The following is a 13,052-nucleotide window of genomic DNA, read 5'->3' on the forward strand; positions in this document are numbered from 1 at the left end:
GAAGCCAAATGTCCTCACAAGGACAGAAAGGCAACAGGCTGAGGTTATTTCATTGACAAGAAGCCTTGGAAGATATGAGGAAGTTGTGGAAGTGGAAGAAAATCAACTTCTAAAGCAAAGGCTAGAGGTTTGTTTTCATAACTAACTGACCAACAAGTGCCAAGGATGTGTCCAGACCATTACCTTAGACAGGCCATTAGTGGTGAGGAATGTTGCTATAATTTATCAAAATGTGTGCCTGCCCAGCTTTGACAGCAATCAGTGTAAACAGTAACCAATAAGCTATCTTGGGAGCAAGACAGAATACTATTAATTAGGTATGATAGCAACTACCGTACACTTGTGGGAGATGAGCTTGTCCACACTTTATACCTCACCATGCTTTATATCCCAATAATGCTCTTAATGGTTCTCACTTTTGTAAATCACTTTGAATTGCCTTGTGTTGAAAGGTATATAAATAAACTTGCCTGCATTATATTTCCATTTGAAATATTTCACATTAACCGTTGCCTTCTTGTTCAATTAGTAGGTTTCCCATCTGACACAAAATGGCGGCTTAATGCACCGTGTGGGACATTTAGGGGCCGGGAGCCAAGCAAATAGGATAGATTATCGACGCACATTATGCACACACACATTCACACACACATCTGCTACAAAACTAGAATTTCGTAATCAAACTGTCTGAAATTGTTGAAGCATTTTGAATTAGTTACTGCTTTATCTCAGAACTCCTAAGAGTGCATTATTACTCTCTTATATGAGCACTTACCAACAAACAAGTTTGACAAATCATCACCTGTCAGTGTGTAACATGAAGCATTAGTACTGTTGCTATGGTGACCCGCAGTTTATTATACCTGTAGCACTGATTGAGAATAAAGTGTTGCTACCAGGAGATGATAATACACATTAGCATCATGATGGGCGTTTGCACCTGTAAATATATCTATTCAATTGAAGGCCAATAATTATACTGTGCCCACAATCCATACTTTTAGTATTTAACAAGAACTTTCACCCCTCCCTCACTTTAGTCTCTTTCTCATTTCATCTTCTGCCAAGGCCCGGTGCAACACTGCTAATCTGAGCAGACACACACACACACACACACACACACACACACACACACACACACACACACACACACACACACACACACACACACACACACACACACACACACACACACACACACACACACACACACACACACACACACACACACACACACACACACACACACACACACACACACACACACACACACACACACACACAAAATATTTGTAACTATTTTTCTCCCCTTACCCACACACTTTGTTAAAATTCACAAAATATGGATTTTCAAAAAATAACCAATAAGGCTGAGTGTGTGCTGGTCCTCTCTATGGCTCCTGTGGTACCTGGGCCCACCTGAAGGGGCCAGTGTGGCTCACCGAACCTCCTCCCAGACCCCCACCCCCCCCCTCGGCCCACCAGAGACCGCCGGCTCCACTGTGCCTCCTGCAAGACCTGGCTTAATTTAATTAACGCTGTCGACTTTAAACAAAACCACATCTGAGCCGAGGACAGAGAGGGGTGGGGGGCGGGGGGAGAGGGAGGAAATATCCGGAGATGGGAGAGATCAGATCGCCCCGGTCACATCGCTGACAGGACTTCATCGGTTCAGGGTCTGAACACACTTTTTGGGGTCTGCTTTAACTAAACTTTGAATGACTGTCGGCTAAGGTAACCTCTGCTGCTGGTGGGACGTCTCAGTTTGAAGTTACTTAATGATGTGTTCAGGTAAAAAAGAGATTGTATTGCAGTTTGTGGTCCCTGCAGGTTAGTCTTTGGTATAACAAGTTGCTAATTGACACTTTAAAACATTGCTTTTCCTATGTTAATATCATCAATGCAGGATTTACGTCAAAGGAAGTGTTGAATAGAGATTGTTGTACATGTTGTGCTTTGTTTCAGAATGTTTTGCAAAGTAATTAAAGGTGCGTGTGAACTTGAAATTCTGAATTTGTTAAAGAAAATAAATAATAACATTATCTATTGAATATCTTACAATTGAGACACTTCTACAATCCACGTTTCTATAGAAATTAAGTCACCTAATCATCCCGTACCATTGAACCATATCTGCTTAAGCTTTCTCTTGTTAGAAATAAAGGAAATTAAGAGCTTGAATATATTAAATTAATCACAACATTTTTTGGGGGAAATATATTATTGATTTAGGGAAAGAGTGAAGGATATATGTTCTTTGAATAAAGCATCAGCTGTGGGTTATTACATCTGATGCATTTCCAATTCAAAATACATTTAAATAAGAGCATTTAGTCCTTTTTACATCATAAAAAACTTCATTGGATAAGATTAATTAAAAATGTAAAATGATCAATTCTACATACGCAGGTTCCACTTAGCTGGAAAATATGAAGATACGAATGAAAACTTCATCAACTATCTGAAGTGTGTATATGTTATATTTCATTTGTTATCATCTCCACAAAAGCTTCCTGGGTGAAATCTGGCAGCGTAAAAAAGTGTGTGTGTGTAGAATTGAGTTAAAAAAGGAAAGAGTCTATGGAATACAAATTACCATTAAAGACACTAATGCTGACTTATATATCATTTTATTTCCATTTGCTCTAATAGCTGCCTTTTCCTGGTTTCATTAGATCCATGTCTGGAGATAATCTTGATGTATATGTGTGTGTGTGTGTGTGTGTGTGTGTGTGTGTGTGTGTGTGTGTGTGTGTGTGTGTGTGTGTGTGTGTGTGTGTGTGTGTGTGTGTGTGTGTGTGTGTGTGTGTGTGTGTGTGTGTGTGTGTGTGTGTGTGTGTGTATTCAGTCAGCATTAGCAAAGCTCTGAAGACTAGCTGGAGACTGAGCCCGAACAACAAATTAACCAAAACAATCATATCTAAAGATAAAACGCTGTTATCCTCCCAACACCACAAAGAAAACAGGAGCGAGACGGCACTCTGCAACCTGCTAATGTTACAACTGATGCCTAATTTCCTTTTGATTACAAAGACATCCCACGCTCTCCTCTCAAGTGACGTTTAATTGTTTCTCAAAGTAAATCATCAAGTCAGCAAAGTAAATTTGACAAACAACAATAACGAACTTGCAGCACGGGAGACAGTAAGGAAGGGGAGGGGGGGGGAAATAATTAATTAAAAAGAAAAAGACCCAGCGTGTGCAGTCGATCTGACGTGAAAAAAACAGACAGGACTGTTTGCCTTAAATGAAGTGTTCACCAGCAAGAAATAAACATGTGGAAAAAGCACTTAAATATGTTTACATTTAAATAAGTGGAAATGCAATGCACATAAATACATCATGCACATGTCTAACCCTTCAAATCTAGCCCAGAGATCCAATGAAGTCATCAGAAAGAGCAAGTGAGACAATGAAACGTATTGAAGATTATGTATGCTGTCAAATACCACTGAAAACTTAAAATTACACTTAAACATCTCTGAATCTAGCAGATAAAGTGTGCATTAACTAAGAAAGTTAGTCTCTTAAACATTCAGCAAAAACATCTCCCAAAATAAAGTTCCACTAACTGCCGAAAAACTCACATTTTAAAGTCAAATTAAGATATATTTTATAAGTGAATACGGTGTATTTATCCTCACGTTTAGTTGTTGCTGCCCCTAGTGGCCATACAAATATATTGCAGCTTTACCACAATTTAAAGGTGGGGTAGGTCATTTCGGAGAAACCAGCTCGAGTGCGCTAGAATTTAAAAATACACAGCCGGGAAGAATCTGCCACTTCCTTACAGAGCCCCTCCCCCAACACACACGAACGCGCACATGACCAATGAGGGCACGAGATAAGTTTGTGCACAGATGGAAGGCTGACAGGCAGGTAGGCCATCCAGTTATTTTAGCCGGGCCGGCTCAGATGATTGGTCGTGCTTTTTACAGCGCCACGGCTTCCAAAGATGACATTTTTTTATGGATTTATTCTCAAAGCACTTCAGATATTCATTGCTATCGGGATGTTAAGAGCATTCCATGGAATATAACAAAAAGTGTCTCGAGCCGGTTTCTCAAACTTACCTACCCCATCTTTAAGTGTCACTAATACCTAATGTACACGTAAACAGGTGTTGCTTTTTTAAATATACACAGGTGTTTCCAAGCATGTTAGCCTTAAGTCTTAACCCCTTATTCTATTGAAGTCACTGAAAACGTTTTTACATTTTGAACTGGAATTCATATTTTCAGAAAATCAATTTTTATAATTAAGTGTACACAGGATTGTTGGACAGAAAGGTAGTGCTGCTTGTTAGTGTGTGTGTGTGTGTGTGTGTGTGTGTGTGTGTGTGTGTGTGTGTGTGTGTGTGTTTGTTCGCCCATTGGCCTTGACTGCGCTTCAATTGTGTTATTGCGAGTTCGTCTGGACAGAGCTTTGTCGATTGGATTTATTTAAGAACGGAGGAGGCAAAAAACCCTGTTTACAAAAATTCCTGCACATCGAATGGAAGCACAGCACAAACACAGAGAGGCAGGAAGAAATGTGTGTGTAGAATAACACACAACTAGGAACACACACACACACACACACAGGCATCCAGGCACAATGCAGACACACAGACACACACATTTGCAGGCATTCCTCTGAAGCTGTGTTTCAGAGAGCAGGTGCAGGCTGGGCAGAGTGTGTGTGTGTGTGTGTGTGTGTGTGTGTGTGTGTGTGTGTGTGTGTGTGTGTGTGTGTGTGTGTGTGTGTGTGTGTGTGTGTGTGTGTGTGTGTGTGTGTGTGTGTGTGTGTGTGTGTGTGTGTGTGTGTGTGTGTGTGTGTGTGTGTGTGTGTGTGTGTGTGTGAGAGTAAGACAGAGTGTATCATCAGTTAATCTGTGACGTATAAGAATATTACTTTTATACATTCAACCCTTTCTGTTTAGTTTTTTCCTTCTTTCTCTCTACATCTATAGATTTGATCATATTTCTCTCCTAAATAGTTCCCTCTGCAGATCATGATGTGTTAGTGAAGTTGCGTCTAAATCCATGCAATGTAATACAATACAACACACTATGTAAATACTCATTTATTAAAAAAGATTCTTTGAGGTTTTGTTAAGCACCCGCTTTGCGTCCAACAAAATACACCCCCTGTCTTTTTAAATAACACTCAGTTCAACAAATCACAGATACTATATTTACTCATATCCATGCAAATTAAAATGGTGCTTCTCAATGTAAAAAATACAAATCTGAAATGATACATTTTGAACGAAATAAGAAAAACGTGTCCCAAATATTACATTAGCAAGGGATTTACATCCTGTGTAAATGTGTTGTTAACTATATAGTGAGCAGCTGCAGTTCATGTATCAGTTATAGTGGAGATAAATAAGGACGTACACACACTAATACTATTGTTAATATTTAAATCAAAAGGAAGAGGTGTCAAATAGAGCAAAGAAAATCTTAATTTGTGAATCAGCAGCTCACAGGAAGTGAAGGTAATTCAGTAAATGTCCAGTTATATGGATTTCACCTCTCCAATACAAATGTTACTTTGAGAACTCGTTAAATTGGAACTACAATTATACTAAATGTTATCTGAATTAAAAAATAAATTCCACCTAACTGATGTTACAAAAAACTCAAAATATGTAAAATGTCAAACTGTCGAAATAGATGCTTACGTTAAAAGATCATTCAAATGTTTGCACAAACGAGACAGAAGAAAGGGGACATCATCTCTGTCGGCCGCTGAGAGCTGGAATAAAAGCAGAGACGCAGTTGGCAGCAGTTTGGAGGCCGGACCATCCGGAGACAAAAAACAGAAAAACATTTCAGCAGCAGAGCAGGAATCTCGGAGTAGACTCACTCGTTATGGAACCGATCTGAGCAGCTGACAGGGTGACAGGATCAATCCCCAACAACTCATCTCATATGCCGCTTTCTTCTACAGTTGAGAGCACCAACGAGAGACGATCTGTTTGAAACAAACCCCGCATCATCTATGCTTTCTATTAGTCCTCAACACGACCATTACCAAACACTGTGACCCTTTACAGTTATCTCAAACTGTATTATTCACTTTTACATTCTGCCGTTTTCAATTCTGATTGATATTACATTACATGTCATCTGTTAGACGGTTTTATCCAAAGTGACTTACACACATTCAGTACTGTGGACGATCCCCACAGGAGCAATTTGGGGTGAAGTGACATGCTGACTGCAGTGGGACTCAAACTTTTTACCCCCTTGATTCAAAGTCCAGCACACTACCCACTGAGCCACAGCCGCCCCCGATATGATATGAACAACTGCCATTCCTGATATAAGAATAATATGTGAAAGCCTTTACAAATGGATAGGATGAAAGGTTATTGTTTCTGCCATACTCAAAACTGCAATCGTCAATATCATTTTTTAAGCAATGTTTTTGGTGATTTTTTATCGGGAAGACAGCTGTTGGTGTTCCATGCAAAAAACAAAGGTCTACGACGTTGACTTTATAGAAGGTACGTTCTTGAAATCAATAACTTAACCAATATACTTATTTTTATTTGAAACCAAACCTTAATCTTTTTGACCAAACCTAAGAAAACAGTCCTGTCCATTTGTCTTGTTTTAATTTACAACATGAATAAAGTGTTTGAAACGGAAATTGTAATCTAGGAGAGAACACGTCTCCATTAAGACACAAATGAGACAGGGTCGTATGAGATATTTAAGAGTCTTACTCATGTCCGAAACAATAACGTTTTCAAAAAATCATTAAAAGCTTGTTTTATTTTTATATTTCTTATTGTATTTTTGCCAGATGGTTTCCCACCATGCATCATGTTTGATGATATAATCATCCATCTATCTGTTAGCTACACCGTTTTTTAGCCTACATGTCTTTAAATGTTGCACCATAACAACTTCCATTAGCAACTAGCATTTCCAGTTTGCACATATACATTACTAGACACGAGTCAAAGAAGTGAAAATGAATAACACAGATATCTGTTTTGACAGTCCTTCAACACCATGCCTAAAGCTGAACCCAAAACATGGCCGTCAGCAATGTGATGCCCTTTCATAATAAAAGTGACAGAAGCTTCCAAAGACATTGATCGCATTTACAAAATATAAGAGGAAACCCTAAAGCTCTTGGTACAGTTCCTGCTCTCTTTACCAACTGATACTGTTGCCAACAAGTGAGCAGAAAGTGCTTCTGAGTGTATTTCCCTGCAGTTGAACCATCTCTCCGTTTCACAGGCAGCGAGTGCTCTCCTGCTCCGGCTCTCTTGATGTGAGGCAGGCAGCCGGCAGGATTACTCACATCACAGGCTGGAAAACCGAGCGGGTTAGAGAGAGAGAGAGACTCTCACTGCGCCGCAGACATGAAGGCAAGGCGAGCCGATCCAAGAGCGGCGTCACATGGCCGTCAAAACAAGACGTCGCAGAGAGTCTGTCCACAGCGGTGTCACCATTTCATACAGCAAATAAGTCCTTGGGAGGTGGTCGAGATGTCACTAGAAATACAGACTGGTGTCCACACCCTGTGTCTCAATGATGGTGCCACTGGTTTATATGAACCCTGGTTTAAGGGAGCCTTTTAAGCTCATTTTCAGGTTCATATTTGTATTCTGTGTCTCTCCTGTGACATGTCTCCATGTTTTAATGTTCAAAAAGCTCTTTATTTTTCACCCTCTGTCTGAAACCAGAGCCCAATCTGCTCTGATTGGTAATCTGGACGGTTCTGTTGTGATTGGTCAACCACTATAGATGTCCCGCCCCTTAGCCACATCAAGTACAATGTGTTGACACTACCCAATAGAAGCGTGGGTGTAACATAGTGATGTGTACTATGAACAACAAAGGAGTCCAATGGAGGCGATTCAGAAATGACGCTGAGCGCTGCGTTCAATGTTCAAATTACAAACAGAAGACCTTTCGACACGCGACCAATCAGATAGCAGCTGTATGATCGATGCAAGCTAGCAGGGGAGGTAACCATCGAAATAAAAAACTTAAATCCAACTCAAATTCTGCCTGAACACACCTACCTGAGTCTTGCATCTGGTCAATGGCTAACTAGCATAAAAGTTGCATAACAGACACAAATTGTTGGATACAGGCTCAGGTACAAATAAAAATGTTTGTATAACTCCTTAAAGTCACTGATAATTAAGAAATACTAAAAACACATAGTTAAAATTCTTTATTATTTTTAAGTTTAGCATGAATAAACGTTACATTTTGTCTTAGATTTATCTTTGTCATACCTATAAGCATTATAAGTGCACAGTGGAGATCCTATGCACTGAATCCAGAATCTATTTTGAATCAGGAATTACACTTTAATCTAATCATGGCTTTATGTATCAAAATCAAGTCATGAGAAACCTAAAGATCGGCTGACCCTTAATTGTGAATGTTTAAAACTTTTTCTTGTTATTTTAGTTAATCTCTGGATTTCCCATTCTCATGTTAAATTAAAATTGAAACACACTAGCAGTCCCGATGACATCACGTCTCCCTACTCCACTGAAAACGTCTCATTCGTCCACTTCAGAAAAACAGCACCAACCACTCCAAAAAAAACCCCGCTACCTCCCGGCTTTGTCCTTAAAAAAAAAAACACTTTTCCTCTCCTTGTTTCTCTCGTCTTCCCTCTGTCCTCCCCCCCCTCCCTCCCCAGGCTGATGCAGACAGGGGAGGAGGAGGAAAGAGAGGAGGAAGCGCGGACAAAGCGGGCCGAGGCCACAGAAAGGCGGACTCCTGCCGAGCCAAAGAGCCGGCTGACACGGCGCACATTCAGCCATCGTTAACTGCAGATTAATGAGGTCAGAAACAGGGGGGAAAACGCTCCACTCGTGAAACACCTCAAAGTCAAAATAAGAAATACATCTGATGAGAACTACAGCTGGAGCTATGGATGATTTTAGTTCATTATGAGGGCATGTTCACATCATACCTGCTTGTTTTGTGTGAGACGGCACCCACGTATTTTCAAAAACAGCAGATTATCACCCGTAAGGAGCTGGAGAATGTAGATTTGAACCGCACTGGTGACATTGAATTGATGACAAAGATATATTTGATTTTTTAAGTATCAATCGATGGACTACATTTTGCCAAACTCCAAACCAAATGAAAATGAAATTTATAAACTCAACCAAATCCTTCACCACGAAACATGTGACAACAGAAGCCTATATCACCAGAACACCAGAAGGTAAAACAAATACGTACAAAATTAAACATCGAAATAAAAATGAACATTATTAAGCGTGCTGTTACTTCGTGTCTTTCTCATTCAAACAGCTGGGGTCAACGCACAGCTCTGGTGGAAACACTGACGCTTTGACATTTCTGTGAGATCCTGCACACTGAGAGAAAATGCATCTTGTACCGAGGGATGATCTGTTCAGAGCTGAAATTACCGAATCATTTAATTTCCATCGTGTGTCGTCAAGCGTGTTGTTTTCATGTCCGACCAACACACACAGATTCAGTTTACAGCCATATAAAACACAGACACACACATTAAGAAGGAGAATGTGTAAAAAGTGGGGTGTTTGGAAGTGAAGGACTTTCTGCATTACTTCAGTCATTTCGTGAACAGATGTCCCTGTTTCTTCCACCTTGAAGGGACTATGCTGAGTTTAATATTCCAGTCGACCAACCAGCAGCTTATCGAAAGGAAAGAGTCTCAATCCAGAAGGCCAAAAATAATGAGCCAACCAAATAATAAATATCTCGGTTTCCACGCTCATCCCTGCAACATATACTCTAAGTCCTTGTATTTGACATTTAACAAATGGCTTTCCTAAAAGCAACAATCCTTCTTGAAGGCACCCATACATGGGGTCTGTTTTAAATAAAAATAAATAAATTAAAATGCACAAAAAACACACTCTAAAGTACTATTAGAAAAATAACAAATATATAAAAGTAGTTGTTATATAAAGGACATTTAATGCATTTTTTGATTGAAGTGTATATCATGAGTGTGTTATTTAGTAAGGATGAGTGTTTATTCTAGAAGGAACCTCTTTAATGTTATTCTAACAACAGTAACAGACAACAAAGAACCAACAGCTGTTTGCGTTGAGCTCCGACAGCAGGATCAGCTTCATCTCCACAAATTCACAAAACAACTTCTTCTAAAAAACTCCATGTTTTCCAGCACATCCCTTCAAAACTGAAAAATAAAAACCTCCAAGCAGCAGCCGAGCATATCGACTGCTGAGGTTTCGATCAAAGACATTTAAATAGTTTTATGCTGTTAATCCTGTGTGTAAAGAAGAGGGATTTATTCACCTCCATTTTCCTTCCATACAGAACAACATCAGCTGTTTGTGTCCAACATCGTGTTCACCTCGACGATAAATTCACAAAGCCTGGCAACGTCTTTTACACAAAACCAGCTCAGCGATTCCAAATGTTCAGGAGCATCAGCAGCCCTTTTTATTCTTCACACACAGCGATAATGGCGCAGGAATAATAACAAAAAAAGAGTTATCTTATCACTTACTGAGGACGGCAAGCCGGGAGGAACCTTCCGCACTTTTTTGGGGTGAACCTCTGCAAGAGAAAAAGAAACCACAAAACAATACATGAGGGGTTGAACAGGCCAAGAGGCTTTTTATTTCCCTTTAAAAGGAGCTTCTGGTTTTATTTGTGTGGGATTTAATCATCGATCACCCGGAGAGGAAAGTGCGAGGCCACTTTTCCCACCGCCGTCGATATATTTACAAAGAGAGCTTTCACTGCAAACATGCGCGACACAATAAGATGCAGAAAATACAAAAAAAGGACGGAGTGGATTTTTTTCTCTTTGGTGCAATAAAAGGAAGGAGGGCAGCTTTTGACATGCCTATATTATTTTTCAGGGTTTCTCTCAAGGGGAGCGAGGGAGCAGTCTATTAACTGGGAAGATGTGACTTTGATGGAGAAATGAAAGGCTGCTTTTTTATTTTTGGGAAATTGGCCCAGTGTGTGTGTCCTCACAAGGCTAGCGCTACCAAGGCTACACCACGGCCACTATTGTGCTGCTTTTTTAAAAGACTTTCCTATATTATAATTTTTTTTTGCTTAAAGTCCCCTTTGAAATGACACAGGGACAAACAGGATGGTTGCACACGGTCACACACACTCACACACACACTCACACACACACACACACACAATGCTCGGCCTTCTAAACAGAAAACACACGGCTGAAAAACCTGGATCAGATCAGGTTAAAATGTTTCCAACTGTCACTGACAAAAGTTTCAGTTTGGAAACAGAAGTGTAAGTTAAAGCAGATAGTTATCTTTTATTGAAATGCTTTTTTACCTTTCAGTCCAATAATTATAATACTGGAAATGTTTAATGGGAATTCACCAAATTATAAAAAGGTTGAATTTCAAAGACACTGTGTAATATAATTATATTGTTCTTTTTAAATAATGGTACTTAAAAAGGTTAGATTCTCCTAAAAGTTGGAAAACTTAAAAATAATTTGTTTGTATATTCAAGTTTAAAACAGAAAATGTGTTTTTAAGGTATAATATGTTTATTTGATATAAGCTCCCATTACACTGAAGCCAAAGACACATGTGTACTGGGTTAAACTATTAAAGAGTCTATCATAGCAGCCTCTAAAAACCGACATAAACATTAGAGATGAATAAACTTCATTGATGTTTTGAATTCTGGAGGGTTTGTTGGATGGTGCAAATGAATGTAACCCATTTGGATGTTTCTAATATTAGGTATTTCACCTTTATTTCAACTGACCACAAAGTTAAATCTAAACCAACATAAACACACCACCATTTATTATTTAACAATAACACTTAAAAAGCGTTTGACTGTATTTCTTAAAATATCCTATGCAATTTTTCCTTTAAATGTATATTCTTCAAAAAGACAAATTATTTCACTTTGATGATGACATGTGGAAGCTTTTGGGTAAAAATGGGGCCAGGAAATGTCTGAACCCTGCCTCTCAAAGGAGGAAGCAGTTCAATGGCATCCCCGTTCATGTGAAGGTCCCTATGTGAGTGTAAGGCTTCTACATAATGAGAGTGTCAGCGCGTCTCACCCATGGTGTCCATCGGCAGCGTTCTCCTCCGAGGGTTGGAGCCGTAGTGCTGGTAGTACTGCCGGCCGGCTTGGTGGGCGACGCCGCGCCGCCGGGGCTCCCCAAACCCATCTCTCCCCCCAATACCGACTGGTCGAGGAACATCGGACAGACAGGAACAGAAAGAAGGAGAAACATTGTTAATTTAGTCAAATTATTCAAAGCTTTTATTGACATATGCACAAAGCCAGAGTGTAGGAATGGCAATTAAATTCTTCTGACCTGAGCCCCTCCAACAATACAACATGTATATTAAAATACAAAAATACGATATAAAAAGTATTGCAAAAAGTCTATAGAATATGGGATATGTACAAGAACAGAATATGAAATTAAATAATGTAAATGAAGACACAATTAAATACTGTCTAATATATTATGACCGCAAAAGATCCAATGCTATGGCTTATACATTAACACATGTATAAATCCAATAAACGGAAACCAAGCACTTTAAACCAAGACCATTAATGTCTATTGTCCTTTTCCTCTACTGATACATTTGATAAGCTTTGTGCGGTCAATCACAAGGAATCGAGATTAAAATACTTTTGGAAGGAATCTATGGCACAAATATATATCAGCTGACTTCCTGCTAAAACAGTATTGAAACAAAACGAGCCCAGTACGATTCTACAGCGGTTGAAAACAAGGTTTTACAAGAATGTTGGGACGAAAATATTTGGAATTATCCAAAAGGCAAGTCCGTTGTGAAGTCTGTAGTTTGGCGGGCCGTTGGAAAGTTGTCAGCAGTGTTGTGAGGAAAGCCTGACGTACCAACAATAGCCAAAGTCTGACAATGAAATATTGATCGTCGCAATGTTGATAGCACAAACAGGAAGGAAGATTGAACACTGAACACAGAACGTACGCTCGATTGTTGAAGATAATGTTGGAAGAAATGTTGAAGAGAGGACATTTGAACAATCCTTAGCAACTACCAAGAATAC

At 39.4% G+C, this 13,052-nt stretch overlaps 1 protein-coding gene across 1 annotated transcript in view; it reads right to left on the bottom strand.

The window, feature by feature from the left end:
* LOC307024655 (transcription factor 4-like) overlaps positions 1-13,052 on the bottom strand; it is a 106,805-nt gene that overhangs the window by 77,133 nt on the left and 16,620 nt on the right. Inside the window, 2 exon segments of the mRNA XM_079658973.1 lie at positions 10,507-10,556; positions 12,064-12,192. Of these exon segments, the coding sequence (XP_079515099.1) occupies positions 10,507-10,556; positions 12,064-12,076 (63 nt within the window). The 5' untranslated portion in view covers positions 12,077-12,192.

The sequence above is a fragment of the Notothenia rossii genome (genome assembly GCF_949606895.1).
Source record: "Notothenia rossii genome assembly, chromosome: 11".
In the NCBI taxonomy this organism is placed as follows: Eukaryota; Metazoa; Chordata; class Actinopteri; order Perciformes; family Nototheniidae; genus Notothenia; species Notothenia rossii.